We start from the raw sequence: 24,175 nt of genomic DNA, 5'->3' as shown, positions 1-24,175 counted from the left end.
TGCAGTTGCTGAGTCCACACCAGAGAGCATTCACCACCACAGGGTGCTAAGGATGGGTGAAGAGTGGACAGGTGTGGCTGCCAATTCCCGGAGCCATTACCTCACTGGGGGGGTGGGGGAGGTGTTCGGTGTGTTCACTGCAGTCCAAGCCTTCTCCAAGCAATAACCACGCCCACTGCTGCTGCTGCCCCCAGCCCTAGAAGACTCCTCCCTCTACCTTCCTTCTGGTGTCCATAGCTGTCCTCTGCATGTGAGTGGCCAGCTAGCCTGGCATCCACACATCCAAAGAGCCCCAAGACTCATCAGTGTTTGAGACTGACAAAAACCCAATTGGCCAAGGTTTCAAGTTTCCCAAGCTTTATTTATTGCCAAAAGATGGGGCAGCTGAGCCACCCCGCCCCATTCCTCAAAGCTTCCTGCAGTCTGTGTACCATAGTGATGGAATTTCTTGTTTTGTTTTCTGGTTGATTATAAATATTTACTGCATAATCTTGCTCACTGTTTTTTTCTCTTGGGATCTAGGCACAGAGGCCTTGGGGGAAAGGGCCAGGGTCCTGCAGTCACATTCAGTCCCTGCACTGTGGAGCGGTAGGCTGTAGGGCTGAACCGAGGGGCCTGTTGAGCTTTGGAGAGGCAAGATTGCCACTGGCAGGGCACAGAGGGCCAGTGTGGTCAAAAGCAGGCCCCCGTGGAGGCCCAGGACTTCTAGGTGCTGCCAAAAAGACCTGAAGACCCTGGCCAGCCCCTACACTGTGGGGTCCGAGGAGGGGCCCCAGGTGCAGACTCGGATAACCCACCTGACAGCACATCCTGCCACCCGACAATTCCCATACACCCCTCACAACCACAGCTCAAATCGACCTGTTTTATTTTTTTCTTAAAAAAAAAAAAAGGAAAAGAAACCAACCAAACAACAAAAACAAGGCAGCCACCTGGCTCCCACGGGCACTGGGCATGCGTTTTGTTGGGCAGGCCCGTCCACCCCTGATTAGCTGCAGTTTGTTTAAACACATCACTAGGTATGGGAGGTGCTAACATGTACCAAAGTAAAGAGAAGTCAGGTGAGAACCAGTAGTCTAAACGTAAAGTGCAAGGCGAGGTCTGTGCAAGGCCCATGGCCTGGCCCCACCCTCCCTTGGCCAAGAAAGGGGCCCAGCACAGGACTGCAAAGTCAAAAGGAGGTTGTATCCATTGCCCACGAATGGGGAGGAGGAATAGACCCCAGTCTCTGCTGTCCCCTAGCCACAGCCCTCCAGGAACACCCACCCTGGCTTCTTGAGAGGCGGTCAGCATGAAGGGTGTGGCGGCCTTCCTGGGTGGTGGGTAGTGGGTGAGCAGTCGTTGGGAAGACTGAGGAGGACCTGAGCCATGGCACCTGGCCAGGGCTCTCGGAGACAGGCTGCAGATGGACAAAAGATGTGTCGATCCTAGGTCAGCAAACACGCTCTGCATCCCCAGGGGCTTCCCTACACTGAAGCCCACTGATAGGGCAGGAAAACTGAGCCCCAGTCCCATGGGATTATCAGACATGTGGAGAGGCCAGGAAAAGCTTTGTTGACTCGAGGGGCCACCCTGTGAGTCACTCATTGCTCACCAGGATTAAGCAGGGCCCTCAGAGGTCCTGTGCTGGGCAGGGGCAGCTGCTGCCTCAGGCCCACACCCAACTCCCACATCCTAAGCAGGTGACAGAATCTCCAGCACCTTCCTGGACTAGAGCAGCCAGGGATAGGAGAGGGAAACAGGAACCAGGATTATAGCCTCAGCTAAACTCAAGCCACCCCCAATACCACTGTCCTAGGAGCAACCTGGGGCTAGGGCAGGGCAAGCTCCTCAACCCACCCCCAGCCTTCCTCCTGGCACAGGGGCTCCACCTCTTGAATGACCTCTGCCCCTGACCCTGGTGGCAGTGATCACAGACTGACAGGACTTTGAAGGGCAGAAATGGCTGTGATCAGCAATGGCCATGAGGGTCACTTGGCTAAATGCTCACTCCTAGCTATACCCGAAATCCCCATTTCGGCCCACCTACGGCCGACCGTCCTCACTGCTGCTTGCAGGCTGACAGCCGACGGATCTTGCCGCTGGTGGAACAGGCCTTTCGGGCAGGGTTGGAGACGGCACTGGCCCGGCGCTCTGCCCTTGATTTGGTGCTCAGCTGCACCGAATCGGTGCCATTCATGCACATGGTCTTGGGCAGACCCCGACTCTGTCCGTTCTCACTGGTTTCCTCTTCTGGGACTTGTCCTAGAAAGGAGAGGGCAAGTACCGGCTGATAGGGGCCCAAGACCAACACTCCCACACACAGCTGCTCTGCTCCCCAGGTGTGACCCCACCTGTCCTACCCAGGTCCTGCCTGCTAGGGCCCTCACCCAGATGGAGGGAGAGCTGGCTTCAGAGTTGGCTAGCCCACCAGGGCAAGACCTAGACACTTGGTGACAGACCAGGGTCCAGGGACACAGGTGAGAGCCTCAGCCCTCTCACCTGTTCGGAGGCCACACCCTGCTGGGCTGCCCTGTGGGACTGGGGAGGGGAGGGGTTCAGGCTGGACGTGTCTCTCCCAAAATAGCCCACTGGGATGAACAGATCAGTGCCAGGGACCTACCATGGCCCCACCCTGGCTCTCAAGGCAACCTGGGGGCCATGGGCCTGGGGCTTCATGCCTACCCGCATGCCTGTGCTCACTGAGGCAGAGAAGGGCATGCAAGAAGGGGCCCATAAATTCCAGTCAGTGCACACTGAAACCTGGCCTGCTGCCCAAGGCCTGCTGTCCTGTGACATCAGTAGCAAACTGCCCTTGGCTGCTTGGGGCCCCTGTCTCCTCTCCAACACAGAGCCCCCTCTCTCTGCCAAGGGTGTCCAGAGCCTGACTCAGCTTCAGGAACTTGCCAAACCCACCCATGTATGCTCAGATCAGAGTTCATCCCTGCTCAAAGGATCCTGCTAGACAGAGCACGTAGGGGGTCTCTACACTGAAGACCGGAGCTCAGCCATCAGCCCAGCATCTGAGACCTGCCCCACTCACCCTCTCCAGGCACCATGCCAGCACCAAATGACTGGGCCCAAGGACCAACTCTCAGTGCAAATGGCAGGAGCCCCCATGGGGGAGACAGCTGAGAGTCTCCAAGGGTGACAAACCAACTAGGACCAGAGTGGGAGGGGTCTTCACCCCAACACAGCCCGTCACTGACCCATGAGCTAGTCAGAGAAGTGGCTACCTGACCTTGAAAATGGACTGTCCCACTTCTAGCACAGAGGATGTTGCCAGGCTGGTGATCTCTGCCGGGGAAAGGCCACCTTGGCCTCTCACAGTCCCAAAGGGTACCAGCTCTGGGGACTTGTCAGGACCCTCATCAGCCTTGCTAGGACAATAGGCTGCCTGCAGCTGAGGGTGACCTAGGTGCGTGTCACCTGTCATAGACCCCAGTGCCCCTGAATAGCAGGACACCTCACTCCTGTTCTGTGAAGGGGAAGGAGGCTCAAGGAGGCCTCAGATCCAGGACTGGAGTGCTGCTAAGTCTCCTAGGGCCAGAGCACCACATATATATCACCCTCCAGGGGCTCCAGGCCCCAGCCCCAAGCTGACCCTGTGGCCACAAACCCCAGAAGAATGGGACTCCTGGACCCTGCCCAGCTCTGCCAGGGACACAGCTCCGAGGGCCCAACCCACCTTGCAGGCTACCGCTGCACAATGGTTCCCTCTACAATAAAAACCTATCACTTGGCTGACGAGCCAGGGAGGGGACACAAGCATCATCCACACATACTCGTTGACCAAACCTTTATGATGGGGCCTGTGGAACCAGTCCCCAAACAGAACTATGAATGCTGTTGAGGACACACATCTGGCAGCAGGGACAGCTGCCCAGCCTCCCGCAGACACCTGGACAGGGTCAGTGAGGGCCCATGAGGGATGCACAGCCTGGCCCCTACAGCCCAGGTGGGCAGGGTGGCTATGCTAAGGCATGGAACTCCTTCTCAAGCTCCTGTGTGCCCCCGGCCTCAGCTTCCTCTGCAGAAAGGTCTGAGCACTGGCTCTGATGGGTGTCTCGCTCCTCTCTAAGCCCTGCCTCAGACGCCTCCTCGCCACCTGGGGAAGCAAGGCCACTTGTCAGGGTTGGTGTCAGGGCCAGGAGGGTCCCTGGACCCTTCTGGCTGTCACAGGAGCCTCCCCCTTCGCTTGCCACTCAGCAGTACTTGGTATGCAGTCTGCACAACTAATGCAGGGGGAGCCCAGGCAGCCTCTGCCCTCTGGGTGCCCACCTGCTTCCATGGTTCTGTGAGCCCCAGCAGGCCCCTGCATGGATGGACCTACCCTGAGGGCTCAGGGACATTGGGGACATACAGGTTGGGCTGCGAACCACTGCAATTGCCAGACTCACCAGGCACCGTGAAGTCCTGAGTGTAGATGATGTCATCCTCAATGTCAAAAAGGTCCTCGTCCCCCTCATCATTGGCGCAGCCGTGAAGGTCCTCCAGATAGGGCACCACAGTCATGCCACGCCACCGGTCCTTGCAGTCCGAGCTTGGCGGGATGGGTACCAGATCCTCGGCCAGCGGGTGCTTCTTCCGGAACCAGCTATGGAAGCCAGCACATCAGGACAGCCTGGAGTACCCAGCTCCCCATGAGAACCCCACCCAGCCAGGCACCTGAGGACACTCACCTATGCTGCCTGATCTGCTGTATGGAAAACCTCTTGGCTGGCTCATATTCCAGCATTCCTGAGGAGGGGACCACGGAGGAGTCAGCACGGGCCCCTGCCCAGCTCTGCCCCGCCCGCCTGGTGCTCTCTAGCAGTGCTGGGCCTGTAACTGTGTGGACATGGCACTCGCAGATCCAGGGCCCTGTCCTGTGGGGACACGAGGGGCCATCCAGGCACCAGGGCCCTACGCAGCCACCTGTGGAAAACTGCAAAGCCATAGGCAGTGTGGCTGGGAAGACAAGGAGGGGAGAATGCTTTCCAAAACAAGACCAGGGCAGGCTGGGTAGGATGCAGCCCCAGCCCACAAGTATTGGACCTGCTGTCCACATGCTTGAGAATAAGGAAGCATGGGGCTGCCCTTTGTCACCACCCAGCCATCAAAGGCCAGTGAAACTAGTGACCCATGATTCCAGCCAGGAGTCCATGGCCCCTGAGATGGCAGCAAGGGCAGCACATTGTGGGTGTTCATGTGCCTGGAGGCAGGTCCCATATCAGGACAATCACTTGGAAAGAGCAACACTGGCCCCACGGCCCAACCAGCCAGGAAGGCAACACCATACTCAAGCCACAGGGGACCCCAGAGCCTTTGGTTTCTGTTGCCCCCATGCCTTGCTCCCTATGTCTCCTGCTCCCTTCCCAGTGGGAGGACAGAGTCGTGCCTCCTGAGCATGATACAGAGGTGACAGGGCACAGCGCTATGTTTTGAACACCATCCGAGGGAGGGCAATTTTGTACTTGGGAAACAGCAGCAATTTTGGAAACTGAGGCTCAGAATTGAAGGTCTGAGTGGTGGTACAGGGAGAGGCGGAGGGGAGGGAATCACAGTGGTGACCAGCTGGGAGCCCACTGCCAGCTTCTGTTTCCCCTGTCCCTGTCCCCAGCTCTCCACATTCTGGCAGTTGCCAGCAATGTTCCCTCCCAGTGTGCCTGGGGGTTCTGAGACACCTGGACTCAGGACCAGGATGGATCTAGAACTCACAGGGACACCGCCCACCTGCCCCAGCTGATGGGCAGAACGTCCAGGCCAACCAGTCAGCTGTGCAAACACCCTCACTGCAGCACAGGGAGAAGCACAGCCCACGTGCCCCAGCCGGCGGAGAAAGTAAGAGATGGAGCTACCCTGCCTGCATCTGGGGACAGGGATGTCCTCTGCTGTCATCACCCCACATGGGGCCATTTCAGACATCAACAAGGGTACAGGCACAAGGAAATGAGTACATGCAGAGAAAACACCAACTAACTCACACCTGTTCAGAGAAAGTAAGTCCACAACACCCGACTCTAAGCAGAGCAGAAACCACCAGGCATGAAAAAACCTGTGAGGAGAGGTCTAGGGCCAACCTCTGGATACACCTGAGGATGGAGTGCTGACTCCACAACCATCCTGAAAAAGGCTGCTGGAGCCCTGGCACTCAGGAGTGTTCACAGAGGACTGGGGACAGGGAGAAGGCCAGGCCAAGCTCGACCTGGGAGCACTTTTGAGCCAATCATGAAAACAGGCGGGCTGCTTCCTGACTGCTGGCTTCTTCCCATGTTCCAAGAATAATTGGGTTGCATCCCCAGAGCTGGCCAGTTCCTTGAAGTCTTGGGGTGGTGGGCCAGACCTGTGCTCAGCACTCATCGAGCCCAACTCCACTTTCACAACACTGAATGAACTTACATGTAAGAACCAGCTTAATTCAATTCCTAGGAAACTATAAAGTGTATGTGTGGCAGCCTGGGAACATGGCTCAACCTTTGCAGCTATGCCTTATACAAAGTCTAGATACTGACCGAACATCCAGAGTACAGGGTGTAAGGACAGTCACACACCAGAGCATAACTAAGGGCAGAAAGAACCTGAAACAGTACTGCACTGATGAATCTTACACATTGGTCATGTGCTGAGTGTGCAACATCCTCAAACTGTCTCCTCCAAACTCACTACAGCCAAACCTCAGGCAGCTAACTGAGGTTCCCACCCACCTGTCCACATCTTGCCAGCCATGGTGTGGACTGACACCACCACCTGCTGCACTGGCTGGGGAATGCAGGAGAACAGTGTGAACCAGCAGGCAGTCCAAACCGGTACTATTTCCCTGCAGGGGATGGGGGTAGGGGTCAGCGTAAGGTTCAGCCTCCAGGGGGTCAGCCCTTCCTGGACCCAGCTGCTCTCCACACCCCACAGATAACTGTGCCCCTCCCCACCCTCAACAGACCCACATCCTGTCCCTCCCCAGAGCCCATGGTCAGTCTTCATCCTGAGGGCCTCACCTTTCAGCAGGTCCGAGAGTGGGGGGCCGCAGTCGCCTGGGATGGTGTAGTCCCCCTTCCCGATGTTCTCAAACAACTTGTAGATGTTGTCCCCCTCGAAGGGGTATAGGCCTGTTGTGATGTTGTAGCTTCGCCCCCGAGCGGAAGGACAGAGGCCCAGTCAGTTGGGGCTTGTCCTGCAGCCCTGGCCCGAAACCCACCTGGCACAGGAGCCTCAAACAACCCCCACCTGTAGGGCCTCATACTGGGGGGTAGGAATGATCTGGAATAAAGGGTGGTGGCTGCACCACTGAAAATACGGAAACTGCTGGACTGTACACTTTAAAGGGTGGGTCATGTGCTATGTGAATTCTCTCTCAATGAAATACAAATGCTCAGCTGGCAGCTGTCCTGTGGCAGGGGTGGATGGAAGGTTCTCAATGGGGGGCTATGCCCAAGCATCTGCAGCATGAGTGCCATTTCAGGAGTGAATAGGGTTCCAGAGAACTCTGATAGGCCAATCAGCACTATTATGTGGCAGTGCTCAGGGACATGCCTTGATGGGCCAGCAGAACAATGCAGCAGAATGGGGGTGGGGGGACACACAGCAGTTGGTCAAGCAACACTTTCAACACTTTCAACTTGCCATGTCTGCGAATTCTCAGTATAAAGCGGCCAGGACAAAAGGTGCCACAAGATGAGTGTGGCTGGTATCAACCGGTGGAAATAAAGACAAATGGGGGCCCTCAACAAATGAGGGAGACACAGCCCTCACTCCCACCCGCATGGGCTGCTAGCCCCAGCTCCAGCCACCCCAGAAGGGGCAGGTTCTGGAAGCCTGGAGCCCAAGCAGAGTGGGCAAAAAGGGGACCATACTCCACAAGCACTTACAGCGTAACCCCAGCTGACCAGATGTCCACCTTGAAGCCAGAGAAGGTGTCCAGGCCATTGGCAATCTCAGGTGGCTGGAATGCTGGGGAGCCTTGGCTCGTCCTGCACGTGTCGTCCTCAGCAAATGGGTGTAGGGCCTGTGACAGAGCCAGGCGGCCTCAGGAAGCGGTCTCAGGGAGCGCCCGGCCCCCACCCTGGTTCTTGGGTCCTACCTCGGCCACACCCAGGTCGGAGATCTTGAGCGTGCCACTGGTGGTGAGCAACAGATTGCCCGGCTTGATGTCCTTATGCACAATGCCCTGGCTGTGCAGGTACTCCAGGCCATCCACCAACTGGCAGAAGTACCTGCAGGACACAATGGCTACCTAGGGTCAACCAGCAAAACCAAAGCTAGGAGGCCACAGCTCAGGAGTCACTAGGGCCAATAAAAAGAAATGACAAGACAGGAGGCCCCGCAGAGAACCATGGCCCACAGGTGAGGCTGAGCCATTCACCAGGGCTTCAGCCACTCCTACCCAAGCCACCCGGGGAGAGCACAGAGGGCTCCTTGGCTCCCCACCTGCCTCTCCCAATCAGGCAACCCTAACTTACTCTCCCAATCAGCTCAACGGATGTGTAATACCCTCTCCCCCGAAATTGCTCTGGCATAGACACAGCCATGTAACCCCCCCGGGGGGCCCTCCCTAGGGCTAGAGACCCAGGCTCACCCCACTGGCCTTCCACTCACACCACAGGCCAGATGGTCCTGCAGCAAGGAAGAGGGATGATATTTCAGGTGGGCCAGCCAGCCAGCAGCAGTACAGATCACTTTCAGGGGCTCCCTAAGGACCAGGTCTCAAAGCCTCAGGAGTAGGCACACTGGGGCAGGGAATGTACAGAGAGGGGGGCTGCCGGCCAGGGGTACTCCAAACTAGGCTCCTCAAATGCTGAGTTTTAAAGCATACTTGTGCCTTCATTTCACTGGTGATCAGAAAACGTTGGAACACAGAACCGAATCCTTGAAAGCCCTTGGGCCTATGGGCAGCATGATAGGACAGAGGGGCAGCCATAAGGCCTGGCAGCACACACTCACCCATGAGCCTGGCACACAGGGAACCGCTTCTCAGGCACACTGTCCAGCATCTCCTGCATTCCACACACACAGTACTCCATGACCATATACGTGTGGTGCTAAGGAAACCACAGCCCAGCCCAGATCCGACCCCTGGCAGGGCCTGTCCCCAGGGACAGCTGGGCAGAAGGTCCTGGAAAGTGGTGGTGAGAAACCAGGGACAGCTGGGACAGGAGAGATCAGAAGTGGCCTTGAGTTTCAGGCCAGTGGGAGTGGGGTGTAGGGGAGAGGCTGTAGGGCCAGACAGCCCAGGGTCAAGCCTAAACTCCCCCACCCCTTGCTGTGTCTCCACCAAGGATAGTCTTGAGACACAGACAGAGAGGAGCCACATGCTGGGCCCCTGTCACTGCTCCAGTGAGTCAGTGACGGGCACCTGTGGAAGGACACTGACCCCTCAGAGGGACCTGGAGTTAACCAGAGCCACTCATTCTGGAGAGAGAAAGCCTGTTCCCCTCAATAAAGGTCAAAGACCAAGGACAGTCTTGCATTCCAGAGTTATACACTCTGGTCTTAGCAGGCAAGGCCCAAATGCCAGAGGTAGGAGATGTGCCGCTATGGGGCCCCTAAACATGAGGTCATCCAGCCGGAAAGTGTCTTCTCTCCAGACCCAGTACTCCCATTTGATGCGTGGAGGGACAGGGGGATCCCACTTAGTTACAGAATAAGTGGGAAGACAGATGCACGTGTGTCATGGCCCACATCCTCCACCCCGATCCCAAAGGATATATCTTCTGTTTCTCCTCATTGTAAAGTACGTCCACTAGCTGGATGACGTTTTTGTGCCGCAACCTCCGCAGTAGCTGAATTTCCCTGGAAAGAGGACAAAGCATCAGCCAAGCCCTCTGCATGCTGGACGCAGAGCTTGCCCTTGGGTGCCATGCAGAGGACACACCAGCTGAGGCGCCAGGAGAACCAGGAGACTCTGCTGCTGTCCCTTCTGCTGAGCCAGTACGCATAGGGACAGCTAGTGGGGCCTGAATGGGGACAATTAAATCAGGACACTTATTACACATTTCAGCTGAAGATAAAGTTTGTTTTACAAGAAACCATACACAGGGACAGCAGAGCAAGGGTGGCATGAGCACCTACTGTATGTATGCAAGGCTGGGCTTACAGTGCGTCCCCAGTGCTGTCATACAGCAAGGTCAGGCCATGCCTGTCCCCTGGTGTCTTGTAAGGATTCCCTTCCTCTCCTAGCACTCCACAGCCCTGCAAGAAGAACAATGCCACCAGCCCCTCTAGAATGGACACCAAGGTACTACTGCCAACCTGGCACCAACCACACCTGTCGGCTTGTGACAAGGGCTGGGCACAGACTCTGGGTGCAGTACTGCCTGCTCTGCAGATGGCCTTCCATGTGTCTCTTCTCCAAGCAGTCTGAGCAGGAGAGGCCTGAACAGCTGGGGCACTGGAGAAGCAGGAAGTGGTAGGCAGCTCCTCAGATGGTTGAAGTTAGCAGTTGACCCAGCAATTCTGCTCCAGGTACATACCCAGAACTGCAGACAAGCACACAGAAACCTGCACGTGCACATTCATGGCAACACCATGCAGAGGTCCCAAAGCAAAAACCACTCACGTGTCCATTCATGGAGGACATAGGCTCTCAGGCACAGGAGCAGTAGGAATGGGGAGCCTACAGTGGAGCTCCCTGCACCTGACTGCCCAAGCCCAGAAACAGCCTTCTAAATATGGCACAGACAGCCCATAAAAGTGTGTGGCTGCATCAGGAATGGGAACCCCTGCTGCTGGTTGGGGGAGCTCTGGGGACCATATCCCAGATCCTCACTGAGAAGATGACAGGCCCCACGGTTCTGCACCCCCAAGTCTGGAGATCACCTGGGACCCATCTCCTGGGCTGTGCCCCACTCTGCTCACCATTAGGGCAAATTCTGATACAGAGTGACCGATGGCATCCAGTCCTCTGCAGTGAGACAGCTCTGTGCTCTTATTGATGTTAATAAAACGTGTTCTTAAAAAAAAGAAAAGGCCCGGCCGGTATGGCTCAGTGGTTGAGCATTGACTCATGCACCAAGAGGTCGCTGGTTTGATTCCCGGTCAGGGCACATGCCCAGGTTGTGGGCCCAATCCCCAGTCGGGGGCAAGCAGGAGGTGGCCAATTGATGTTCTCTCTCTTTGATGTTTCTATCTTCTCTCCCTTCCTCTCTAAAATCAATAAAGAAAAAATTTTTTTAAAAAGGAAGCCCACACGCTTAACTTAACAAGGCTGATCTCAGTTGTGTAGGGTATTTGTACATTTGTTTGTCCAGTAATCAGATCAAAGCACTCCATGTAAACAAGTCCCATTACTCATACCAAAAAAGAACAGACACACCGTCAACTTTACAGCTATGGGGCAATGGGAACCTCGTGCCCCCAGCAGTAGGAGCGCTTGTGATGGTGCCCAGGCGAGGTAACTGGAGACATACCATCAGCATGACCTGAGCTACCTATGCGAGAACACAGGAGGCAACAACCAAAACTGTCACTGCAGTGGCCTAGAGGGCACAGAGGAGCTTCTATCACTGTCTCTATATTGTCAACTTCTCCTACAAGCTGTGCCTCTGGCCAGAAAATGAGAACAATATTTAAAGCCCTAGCCGGTTTGGCTCAGCGGTTAGAGCATCGGCCTGAGGTCGAGAGAGACCCAGGTTCGGTTCCCGCTAAGAGCACGTACCTCGGTTGCAGTTTGTCCCCAGCCCTGGTTGGGTTGTGTGGGTGGCAGCCACTTGATGTGTCCCTTTCACGTCGATGTCTCTCTCTCTCTCTCCCTCCCACTCTATCTGAACAGAAAATGAAAAAATATCCTCGGGTGAGGATAAAAAAAAAAGAACAATATTTAAAGAAAAAGGAATAGCCAAGCGGCAAGCCGGATGCAGAAAGTAAAGGAGAGGAAGCAGTGCCTTCCAGGTCAGGAAGGCTGCCTCTGTTCCTCAGGAACCTGCCTATGGGCAATGCCCAAGCAAAGTGGACTGTTCAGTGACTCTGATTAACAGAAGAGAAACGAAAAAGCCAGGATCAAAGTCATTCACACTTTAGAGGAATGGAAAGTGGCTGCCTCCACATTCAGCCTGAAACACATGGCAACAGGCAGGGGAGAAAAGGCCAAGCCACAGCCACTGCTCAGAACCAATCCACCTTGCTCCCCCCAAGATGGAGGGCAGGCCCAGAGCAGATGGTGGCTCTGGTAGAGGGACACCGAGCAAGAACCCTTCACCTCCTGGTCCTTCGGCTGACAATTCTCTAAACACATGACATAGGGCTTTCAGAGGTGGGAAAGACACTAAAACAATGAGAAATTTGCTAAAAGTGCAGTTCAACACAAACACTTGTATATAACCATTCAAAACAGGATTCATAATAGGCACCAAGTGGAAACAACCTAAATGCCCATCAATAGGTGATGAATAAATAGAATGTGGCCCATCCATACAGTGGAGTATTACTCATGAAAAGGAGTGAAGTGCTAACCCTCTCCACAACATGGATAGACTTTGCTCAGTAAGAGAAGCCAGACACAAAAAGTCACACAGTGTATGATTCCATTTATGTGAAATGTCCAGAATAGGCAAATCCAGAGATAGAAAGTGGGTTAGTGGTTGCCAGGGGCTGAGGGGGTGGAGAGTGGGGGTAACTGCTAATGGAGAAAGGTTTCTTTTGGGATGATGGAATGTTCTGGAACAGGTAGTGGTGAGAGTTTCACAATCTGTGAAAGTACTAAATGCCACTAAATTACACATTAGTCAGGTGAATTTTATGCTACATAAATTATATCTCAATAAAGCTGTTAAAAAAAATAAACGACAGTTCAGCCACAGGTGGATGTGAGATAAAGAGAAATGTCAGCTGTGATTCCTAACACACTCATGAGCAAAGAGCCAGAATTCAAAATGCACGCTGGCCTAGTGCCCCACGCTCCCACTGCATGAGAGTCACCCCCTATATCAGGGAAGGACCAGGCAAACAGAGAAGCCCCAGGACATTCAGTGCAGGTAAGTTGCAGTAGATGGGCTGTGCCCACTTGCTAATGCCTCTGGCAGCTGGCCAGTCTGGACTCACAGTGGCATCCTTCCCAATAACGGGGCAGGTAGGCACCCCAGCAGCTGCTGGGACCTTGTAGAGGCCACTTGGGATAGGAATAAAAGCCAACAAAGTCCGGGGCGCTGGTTCTCAATACACTAAAATCACAACCATTCACCATCCAGATCTAAGTACCTGCCAAACACCGCAAGGCAGTCCTAGCCTTGTCAGGCCCAACACAGACACTGGAACTGCTCCCAGAGCTGCCATCCTTCCACTGAGGATCTGGCCAAACAGGGGGTAGACCAACCAGGGAAAAGAAACAGCCCAAGTGGCCAAGCATGTCATACTATGTCACCTCCCTAACATAAACAGCAGACACACATCACAAACCATATTCAACAGAGTACAGGTTGTAATGTGCTTTGTTGGACCAGTGGTCTGGACACAGCTTATCAAACTCATATATGCTTCCTCTGACCCAGAAACTCCACTTCTGGTTGGTGATGTGCCCTTCATACACTTGAGCTTGTCACACAACATAGCACAAAGTAACTCACCAACACAGCAAAAATGTCCACAGCACAGGGAGGGCCAGACTCAGCCAGCGTGGACAGAGACCCACCATGGGACAGAAAGGCAGGTCGACTTGGGCTGCAGGGCAGATCACCCTATGACTTTGTAAGTTCCTGAGCAGGAGTGAAACTGTTTCATGTTTCTAAACAGTTTATGAAAAAAAAAAGAACAACACAAAGACCACTCTTTGGTGACACGTGAGCATTCTATGAATTCAAGTTGCCATCTGTGCAGTTGTACTGGGGGTCTCCCTCAGTCTTGAGCACAGCCTGGCTGGATGCACTCACCACCTGTGCACTAGAGTGTATCTACCTGGTAGCGATCTGTCTACACCTATAAGAAACCCCATTGCCCCCCAGAAGAGGGAGCAAAAGTGAACCCGTCACACACCTTTTACAGGCTCAATCCATGCAGTTTTACTGCCTCTTGAAAAAACAAGTTCATTTTATTTTATTTTTTTATGTGCCCCTAGCGGGAACTGAACTTGGGACTCTCTGGTGCGCAGGCTGACACTCCAACCACTGAACCAAACTGGCCAGGGCCATTTTATTTTTTAAAAGTGATTCTTGCCCTGACCAATTTGACTCAGCAATTAGAGGACTGGTCTTCAGACCAAAGAGTCTCAGGTTTGATTCCAGTCAAGGGCACATACCTGGGTTGTAGGTTTGATCCTCGGACCCTGTGGGAGGCAACCAATTGATGTGTCTCTCTCACATTGATGTTTCTCTCTCTCCCTCCCACCCTCTCTAAAAATCAATGGGAAAATATTCAGGTGAGGATTAACAAACAAACAAACAAACAAACAAAAAGATTCTTAGGGGAGTCTTATTTTTATTTATTTATTTATTTATTTTTATCCTGACCTGAGGACATTTTTCCACTTTTTTGTTCAGATAGAGCAGGAGTGAGAGTGAAGAAGAGAGAGAAACATCGATGTGAAAGGGGCACATCGAGTGGCTGCTACTTGCACAACCCAACCAGAGCTGGGGACAAACTGCAACCGAGGTACACGCCCTTAGCGAGAACTGAACCCAGGTCTCTCTGGACTGCAGGCCAACACTCTAAACGCTGAGCCAAACTGGCCAGGGCAGGGGAGTCTTATTTTTATTAAAAACTGCTTAGATATGGTAAGAAAACAAATTTAAAAAAAGGAAGTGAAGCAAGATGCATCATTATTAAGATTATAAGAATTTTTAATATTTACTTGATTGCTCTTTACTTGAAACTTTCCTTTTCGCAAGAAAAAGCAAAGGGACAAGTACAGACCCACAGCAGCCTTCCTAAAGGGAGCTCATGAAGGGAAGGGCATGTTGACCTGTCCCACTACCTGGGGCAACACATTGTTCTTTCAGAAAAAAGCTTTGATCCAACTGAGGCTTGTCTGAAAGGTTCTGAACACTCCATTCTAAGAGAGCAGCAGCCACAGTGGAGTTTATTAAATCTCTCACAGACAAAGGAGGCTTTTTTTCCCTTGCAGTGGGCTGGCTGGCAGCAAGGGCAGCCTGGGAGCCCAGCTCTCCAGGCCAGGGAGCTGACACCCATCTCCTGGGCACCAGAGACCTGCATGGAGTAGGCCCACCCAGTCTCTTCCTACGGACCTGGGACAACAGAGCAGTGGCTCAAGAAAGGAGATGCATCAGGTTCTAATCCCAGCTGCAAACTCAGGTGGATGAGACAGCTCTGAGCCAGTCCAGTGCTCCAAGAACCTCAAAAAAAGGGGGGGGGGACTGCCCTGGCTGGTGTGCCTCAGCGGTTAGAGCAATGGCCCACAGACCAATGGGTCACGGGGTTCGATTTGTCCCCAGCCATGGTTGGGGTCGTGCAGGAGGCAGCCACTCAATGTGTCCCTTTCACGTCGATGTGTTGTGTGTGTCTCCCCCCGCCCCCCACTGTATCTGAACAAAAGAGAAAAAATGTCCTTGGGTGAGGATAAAAAAAAGGGGGGGGTTCTGGTCAGTGTGGCTCAGTGACTGAGGGTCAACCCATGCACCAAGAGGTCACCAGTTCAATTTCCAGTCAGGACACAAACCCAGGTTGTGGGCCTGATCCCCAGTGGGGGGCATGCAGAAGGCAGCCAATCGATGTTCTCTCTCATTTATATTTCTCTCTCTTCCCTCTCTATAAAATCAATAAAAAAAAAAAGAAAAATTTCAATTAAAAAAAAAAGGGGGGCCCTGGCCGGTTTGGCTCAACGGTTAAAGTGTCATCCTGCAGTCCAGAGAGGCCTGGGTTCAGTTCCCACTAAGGGCATGTACCTCGGTGGCAGTTTGGCCCTGGCCCTGGTTGGGTCGTGTGGGAGGCGGCCACTCGATGCGTCCCTTTCACATCAATGTTTCTCTCTCTCTCTTGCTCTCTCTCCCTCCCACTCCATCTGAACAAAAAATGGAAAATGTCCTCGGGTGAGGATAAAAAAAAGCGGGGGAAACCCCTGCACACAGGTCCAGGCCTGAGCTGATGAAACTGAGCTCTAGCTCAGCGCCTGCTGCTGACACCTTATGCTAATTGTCAGGTTGGCTGAGGACCACCAAATACTGGCCACTCTGGCTCGCTTCCCCTCCAATTCTTCCCAGACACTGTGGGATCTGGCTCCATGCAGCCTCAACATCACACGCTCACAAGTCTCCATAAGCTCTTGAGACCTCAGGTGACCCTTCAGAAAACCAGGAGTGGGATGTCAGCACCCTATGGCCCTCCAGCTGGGTTCTGGTCATTTGTGTCTCCAGTAAAGCATGAGCTCTCAAATGGTGAAATGCCCTCTATCTTGACCTTGATTACTTGTGTCTCCTGAATGGGTGCCTTTATCACAAGTATAGTACACCTTAGCAAAGGGGGGCCCTTGCCCACCCCAACATGCCTTCCATCGTGGTGAGGGAGTGTAGACCTTCTGGGACCTATTGACCCTGCTGCCACCAGTTGGTGCCCTGATCTACACCAAGGACCCCTATGGCTAGCAGGGTGGGCTTGAGAAGATGACTAGCCAGACCAAATGGTGCTAGAACCGTCACTGGGACAAGACTCTGGAGTCTGGAGTGCACAGCAGCAGAACATCAATCAGCCGGCACCAGAACACTTCGATATATGTACCAGTGCCAACTCATGGGCTTAGCCAGGCTAGAAGAGACCAGAGCCCATTCCAGGACAGATGAGGGACGATGCCTAAGAGGAGCCAGGAAGGACAAGGAAAACTCTGGAGTGCAGGAGGGAGACTCATTTCTAGAGCAGCATTCCGGAACTCACTGCCCTCAACCTGCAGTAGTAGCAATCTGGCTGCCCGAGGGCCACATTGTCCCCACAAGCTTCTAATGAGAAAACTTGACTTAGGGCCAGCAGTCAAGTGGGAGTTTCTAACTTGAGGATGAGGCATCACTGGCCCTCAGGAGGGTATCTGCCTTTCAGGGCCTCTCCCCAAGGACACTGTGAGTCCTGCTCACCCCCCACCTCACAGAGAAGAGACTGGTACACAGATCTGACCAGTTGGGCCTAGGGTTCCCAACCACACCTTCTCCCAGTGTTCACAGGATGGGCTGTAAAAAGGCCTCACCAAAACACAGCCCATTTTGCCCACGGTCCCACCCACACTGTGGGTTGCTCAGAATATCAGCCACTGACAAGGAGACCTGTCAGTTCAGCCCCAGCTCTCTGCTCCATCCCCCCCTTTTCCTCCCCCAGGTGTCCCAGAGCAAATGAAAACACCTCAGGTCTCTTGCTGGTGTGAAGAAGGGAGGTAAAAGCCCACCTAGTGAGCAGTAGTTCCAGACTGGCCTGGACAGCCTGAGTGCAGACCGTCCAAGGTCACAGTTAAGTCCTACCGCCTGGCACGATAGATAAACCTCTTCTGGGAATTTGGAGGCTGGGAGGAGCATGAGTGTGGGTAGGGCAGGGTTCCACCCCGGGCAGCCATAAGGAGGGATGCCCCCATCCTGAGATGAGAAAGAGGAAGGAGACAGAGCCCCCACCGCTCCTGAGGGACTCCTGATCACAGACTGGGACACCTCCAGGATGCCTAGGGGGCAGATGACGCAGAAGAAATTTATGTAAAAAGTTCACCAGGACACAAGCAATGCCCCTTTGGGAGTCACCAGGCCGCAGTCAGGGCTATCTAGTGACATCCAGGCCAGCAGGAACAGGATAAGTGCCCTCTGCTGACTGATAAGCTGGTGCAAACAATTATTTTTGGCAACTACAGGCTTCCCCTCCAACAGGATCAACAAATCCTATTTCGCCTGGTGCTAGTAAGGTACTGGCTGCTCAATAAGCAGAAAAACTGCTGGCCTCCAAGGCCATTTCTTGGCAGAAACTCTCAGGGCCAAACACTGACTGGCTCCACCAGGCACCTAACTTCTTTGGCTAGCTGGGATAGCGAGGGAAAGAGGGGAACACTCATACCGAGGACGACTTTGACACTGATGCCCAAGAGCCAACAAAACAAGGGCCCAGCTGCAACAACCTAGCCTGACTTCCTGAAAGTACTTAAACATGTTCCCAACGACACTTTCCCTGCCAAGGGGTACAGGAGACGGATGGTCAGCTCAGGTTTTTAAGGAAGGAAGGAACAGAGAAGGGAGGGGAGGAAGGAAGGGAGGGAGAGGGGAAGAGGAAGGACGACGCTGACGCGCCTGGGGACCCCCAAAGCTGTTCAGGCTAGAAGGCCCACACTTACTTCTTCACGTTGGCTTCCCCATTGGGAATCCTCCGCAATTTCTTCTTCTTGAGAATTTTAACGGCTCTCCTGCACAATGTCTCGGAGTCCAACACCTCCTTCACTTTGCCGTAGGACCCCTCCCCCAGCAAGTCCCCCATCAAGTACTTGCCAATGAGCTTGGCCCGCTTGCGGCGGGGCTGGTAGATGACCTCGGTGGAGTCGATGCGGTGGATGAATGTGTCCATCCCCACCGACATCAGCTCGCCCTCTGTAAACATGCCGAGCTGCTGCGGGTCTGCCACATCCATCCTGGACTCAAGGGCTCCGCGCCGCTGGCGGTCCCTTATCCCCTTTATGGATGCCCTGGTGAGCGGTTCTTCTTTGTGCCCCCCCCCCCCAATTCCCTTCTCCAAAAAAGAAAAAGTCAACGAAAACACAAAAAAGAGAGAAACCCTTCTTCGAAAATAAACGATTGTACCAAACGCGTGTCTGGTCCGGAGCCCGGGCACCCGACGGTGCGCAGCGCCGCAAGTTTGGGTGCGACCCGGCCTGGCAGCTCCGAGTCCGGCCGGTAGGTCCACGGGGGCCCTGGGGAGGCAGTGGGGTTTCGAAGTGCTAGGTCATCCTCCAGGGACTTTAGACCCTCGGGCAAACACGGACACAGCAGAGCCAAGTCTTCTCCGGGCCGTCCATTACTAGGGGGTCGTGGCGTGCACCCGGAGCCCTTAAGCTGGGCAGATGAGCTTTGCTGTTTCCGGCAGTCTTGCCGTCCAAGGCGTCCCAAGAAGCAGCAGGTGCCTATCCGACTTGATCCGCTGCCGCCAGCCCCGGGCGCGTATTGGGAGTCGGGTGGACGCCTGGAGCCCTCCCGCCACAAGAAGCAACTTCCGTGGGAACCAGCCGCTCGGGCGCCCCCAAACCGGCCTGGGACCCACAAGCGATCTCGCGGGCGCCCCCCACTCCAAACGACAGCCCGCGCTCGCTCTCGGACCCGAACGCCGTCCGCCGCGGCCCTCGAAGCGCGGGGGGCCCGTAGGACTCCGGGAGGCTGAGGCGGCGCAGGCCACAGGCCCCGGGCCGGGGGTTCCCGAGGCAGCCGGGGCCCGGGCGGCGCGTCCTCCGCAGTGGCCGCCGCGAGTGTGGAGCAAGAAGGCCGGCGCGGGAATCCAGCCCATGCAAGGCGGCCGCGGTGGGCCCCGGCCGCCCCGCCGCCTGTACCCCCGCCTCACTCACAGGCGCTTCGGGCCGCCTCCCCCTTCCGCACCCTACACGCCACCGCCATCTTGTTTACCTCCCGCCCCCGCCCTACGCCACCGCGCGGCTGCGGACCCGCCCCTCCCGGGGTCGACGTGCCCGCCCGTTGGCCGTCCCAGCATGCCCCGCCCTGCCACAGCCGTCTATTGGGCCGTTTAGACGCGGGCGGGCGCCCGAGCAGGGATTGGTTCATACTCGGCCCCGCCCCAGAGGTGTATACTGCGTGCTCATTGGTCCGCGGAGGCCCACCTCATAGGGAGTGTCGGGAAGCGGCAGTGGGGAAATGAGGCTGTGGCAATGACCTCTGAGGGTTTTGGCGCTGTGATCCGAGGATAACCGGCTCCTCGGAACATGCGCGGGACCGGTGCAGTCTTCGTGGGCGAGGACGCGGTTCGGCGACCCAGCAGGGCGCCTTCCAGGGATCCCCTCCCCCGGGACTCTTCTCGAGACGAGGTCAAGGGTCAAAAAGTAGCCCACCTCTTTTCTTCTCCGACTACGGTAGCGAGAGAGCCGGCGCCATGTCTGCCCACCTGCAATGGATGGTGTACGGAACTGCTCCAGCTTCCTGATCAAAAGGAACAAGCAGACGTACAGCACCGAACCCAATAATGTGAAGGCCCGCAACTCCTTTGCTACAACGGGCTGATTCACCGCAAGACGGTGGGCGTGGAGCCGGCGGCTGACGGCAAAGGTGTGGTGGTCGCCAAGAAGCGGACATCCGGCCACCTCCTTGTGAACGACCATCCACAAGAACGCCCGGGCAACATCCGGCACATGATCCGCAAGAACAAGTACCTCCCGGAACTGCGCGTGGCCGCCATCCACAGGCCAGAGCCAGTCTGCGCAGCCAGATGCCAGTGATGGTGAAGAGGAAGCGGGCCCGCCCCGTCAAGAGTTCTTGAGCAGCCCCCTTCCCCCAAAACAATAAAGGTATCCGCCAACTTTCCTAAGTAAATTTTTGAAGTCGCCCAAAGTAGCCAGTTCAAGGCAGACTTTGATTAAGCGTCACAGGAGCTGGAGGGTGAGAGGGGAGCAGGTCGATCTCCGTCCTAAAGGAATTCAGGAGTGGAAACGCAGAACAGAGCTGTGACGGCCGCAGCAAAGTACTTTGGGTGAAAAGGTTGACAAAATACGACTTGATGAATTTGAAAATAACGTCCTTGTACCAGGCCCCTAATCTGTACCTTTATGCTTTTTAGCACTAGATTATTTTGCCGGAACAAACTGTCTTGTGTGAAGCTCCTGATTCACAATAGTCAAAAAGTTAACGTTGGAAGCTGACACATCAGATTTGGGGTCCAAGCTGGGGGTTAAATCCATGACCCATGAATTTACTTAAAACTGCAGAATTGGCCGCGGGTGTGGCTCAGTGGAATAAGCGTGGTCCCAAGGACTGAGAGGTCCTGGTTCCATTCCTGGTCAGGGCACATGCCCAGGTTGCAGGCTCCATCCTCCGTGGGGTGAGTGGGGGGCGTACAGGAGGCAGCCGATATATGTTTCTCTCTCACACGAACGTTTCTAACTGTCTCCCTTATTCTCTCCCTAAAAAATAAAAAAAAATTAAAACTCTTTAAAGAAAAACTTTAGAATTGAGTGTGCCATACACATGTCATTAGGGGTAATTCTTGAGTTTCATCAGGTTCTTTTTAAAATGAACTTATTTTAAAACTAAATTTACAGCTCAGCCAGTGTGGCACAGTGGTTGAACATCGACCCATGCACCAAAAGGTCACGGGTTTGATTCCTGGTCAGGGCTCATGCCCAGGTTGTGGGCCCCATCCCCAGCGTGGGGCATGCAGGAGGCAGCCAATTGATGTTTTCTCTCATCAATGTTTCTCTCCCTCTCCCTTCCTCTCTCTCTCAAAATCAATAAAGGGAAAAACAATCAGATAGCCTGATGATTCAAGAATAGTGAATATTAAAAAAAAAATTAAGCCCTGGCCAGTTTGGCTCAGCGGTTAGAGTGTCGGCCCGCAGTCCAGAGAGACCCGGGTTCGGTTCCTGCTAGGGGCATGTACCTCGGCTGCAGTTTGTCCCCGACTCTGGTTGGGGTCGTGGGGGAGGCGGCCACTCAATATGTCCCTTTCACGTCAGTGTTTCTCTCTCTCTACCTCCCGCTCTATCTGAACAAAGATGGAAAGATGTCCTCGGGTGAAGATTAAAAAAAAACAAAATTAAATGTACATAAGATTTGTCAAAGACCCATAATAAAGGAAATCAGTATGGCTTTGGGGAGATGAGTGGGCACAAGGGCCACCAGCATACCAGCAAGCCCCAATCAACCCATGCAGATCGACCCCAGACTCCTTTTGAGAAGAAAATCATAAAGATCAGAACAGAAATCAAGGAAATAGAACAGAAAAAGAATAGGAAAATTGATGAAGCCAAAAATTGCTCTTGGAAAAAGATAAAAAAAAGTTTACAAAACTCTACCTAGACTGGATAAAAAAAAAACAATGACAATATCAGGGATGAAAGAAAGCATATCAGTCACCACAGATCCTACAGATACTAAATGATTAGACCTGGCTGGTTTGGCTCAGCAGTTAGAGCGTTGGCCTGTGGACCAGAGAGTCCCGGGTTCGGTTCCCATTAAGGGCACATACCTTGGTTGCAGTTTGTACCCACCCCAGTTGGGTTTCTGTGGGTGGCAACTGCTCCATGTGTCTCTTGCATCGATGTTTCCCCACCCCCCCTGCTCTATATGAAGATAAATGCAAAAATGTCCTTGGGTGAGGAAAAAACAAAGAAAGGAAAAAGGAATAGATCATCTGCATAGTATTATATGTCTTAAAGAAATTATATGTGTAGTGAAAAACGTTTCAACAAAGACAACTGCCAACAAATGTTCTCCCTTACCAAGTAGGGAGACGTACAACCATCAGTGGGAGTTGAGAGTGCAACCCCAGAGAATATGGTGAGGGTGACTTAGAAGTTCCCACCCTTGGTCCCTGATTGGTCTACTAGGGAATGAGGACTCCCAATCATTTAAAAAAATTTTTTTTTAAATTGTTTATTGATTTTAGAGAGAGAGAGAGAGAAACATCCATGATTCAGAACATTGATTGGCCGCCTCCCACATGCCCCCCACTAGAGATTTGGCCCACAATCTGGGCATGTGCCCTGACCTGGAATCAAACTGAAGACCTCTTGGTGCATGGGGCAATGGCTCAACCACTGAGCCACACTGGCTGGGCAGGACTCTAAATCTTTTACAGTTTGATTGGTCCAATAGCCCATCCTGATTAGTCAGAATAGAGCCACCCTTTTTTTTTTTTTTTTAATCCTCGCCTGAGGACATTTTTCCATTTTTTGTTCAGGTAGAGTGGGAGGGAGAGAGAGGAACAGAGAGAGAGAGAAACATCAACGTGAAAGGAACACATCGAGTGGCTGCCACCCGCACGACCAACCAGGGCCGGAACAAACTGCAACCGAGATACATGCCCTTAGCGGGAACCGAACCCGGGTCTCTCAGGATCGCAGGCCGACGCTCTAACCACTGAGCCAAACGGGCCAGGGCCACTTTTTTTCTTTTTTTTAATCCAAACCCAAGGATATTTTTTCCAATGATTTTTAGGGTAAGTGAAAAGGGAGTAGAGGGTTGAGAGAGAGAAAAACATCGATGTGAGACAAACACATCGATTGGTTGCCTCTGGAACATTTCCCAACCAGGCTGCGGATGAAACCTGCAATGTACCCCAGCCAGGGCATAATAGAGCCACTCTAGACTGGTCAGTGAAGGTGCAAATAAGGATATAGTGCCAACCCTCTGACCAAAGGGTCACAGGTCCCAAGGGTCACAGGTTCGATTCTGGGTCAAGGGCATGTACCTGGGTTGCAGGTTTGATCCACAGCCCCAGTGGAGTTCTTGTGGGAGGCAACCAATTGATGTCTCTCTCTCACATCCATTTTTCCCTCTCTTCTCTCTCTTTCCTCCTCTTCCACTCTACCTTAAAAAAATAAAATAAAGCCCTGGCCGGTTTGGCTTAGCGGTTGGAGCGACGGCCTGCGGTCCAGAGAGACCCGGGTTCGGTTCCCGCTAAGGGCACGTACCTAGGTTGCAGTTTGTCCCCGGCCCTGGTTGGGTCATGTGAGTGGCAACCACTCAATGTGTCCCTTTCACATCAATGTTTCTTTCTCTCTCTCTCCTTCTCACTCTATCTGAACAAAAAATTGAAAAATATCCTTGGGTGAGGATAAAAAAATAAAATAAAATAAATTAATTAATTTAATTAAGTTAAATAAAAAGTGACTTAGCCTGCAAGAGGCTGGAAGCCTAGTCTAGCATTTCCCTGATAGGCAGCTTGGGTGAGCGGCCCCTATAAACAATGACTGGTAGATTCTGATTATGAATTTGGGCCCAGTTAACCACAGAATCTTTCTTGGTAGGTATTCTTCTCTGGTTCAATTACAATTACGGCTCACATGTTTTCACTGGTGAATATCCACCAAACATTTATGGAAGAAATAACATCAGTTCTAAAAGAATCTTTCCCAGCCCTGGTTGAGAGATTAAGAGCATCAGCACACACACCAAAGGGTAATGGGTTTGATCCCCAGTCCAGGCATATGTGGGAGGCAACCAATCAATGTGTCTCTCACATCTTTCTTTTTTTGTTTATCCTCACCCGAGGACATTTTTGCATTTACCTTCAAATAGAGCGGGAGGGAGAGAGGAAGAGAGAAACATCGATGTAAGAGAGAAACATCGATGTGAGAGAGACACATCGAGTGGTTGCCACCCACAAGACC

General features: G+C 53.5%; 1 protein-coding gene and 1 pseudogene across 2 annotated transcripts; one reads left to right on the top strand and one right to left on the bottom strand.

Annotated features, from left to right (window-relative positions):
* Positions 1-52: 52 nt before the first annotated feature.
* Positions 53-19,205, bottom strand: STK11 (serine/threonine kinase 11). 2 transcript variants are annotated; one of them, XM_036281633.1, is made up of 10 exons: positions 18,188-19,205; positions 9,661-9,744; positions 8,896-8,985; positions 8,036-8,168; positions 7,824-7,960; positions 6,954-7,081; positions 4,662-4,719; positions 4,380-4,576; positions 2,046-2,244; positions 53-1,399 (listed from the first exon to the last, which is right to left on the bottom strand). In XM_036281633.1, the coding sequence occupies exons 1-10, from the start codon at positions 18,475-18,477 to the stop codon at positions 706-708; spliced, it is 2,010 nt and encodes a 669-aa protein (XP_036137526.1). In that variant the 5' UTR covers positions 18,478-19,205; the 3' UTR covers positions 53-705. The 2 variants fall into 2 exon arrangements, with proteins under 2 accessions (XP_036137526.1, XP_036137527.1); XM_036281634.1 differs by having other exon boundaries at positions 1,288-1,399; positions 2,026-2,244; positions 18,188-19,190.
* A 517-nt stretch (positions 19,206-19,722) lies between these two features.
* On the top strand, positions 19,723-20,368 carry LOC118643523 (annotated as a pseudogene).
* The last annotated feature ends 3,807 nt before the right edge of the window (positions 20,369-24,175 follow it).

This window comes from Molossus molossus, unplaced genomic scaffold (genome assembly GCF_014108415.1).
Source record: "Molossus molossus isolate mMolMol1 unplaced genomic scaffold, mMolMol1.p scaffold_m16_p_4, whole genome shotgun sequence".
Lineage (NCBI taxonomy): Eukaryota > Metazoa > Chordata > Mammalia > Chiroptera > Molossidae > Molossus > Molossus molossus.
The sequence above is the reverse complement of the archived record's forward strand: the minus strand, read 5'-3'. Positions and strand labels throughout refer to the sequence as shown.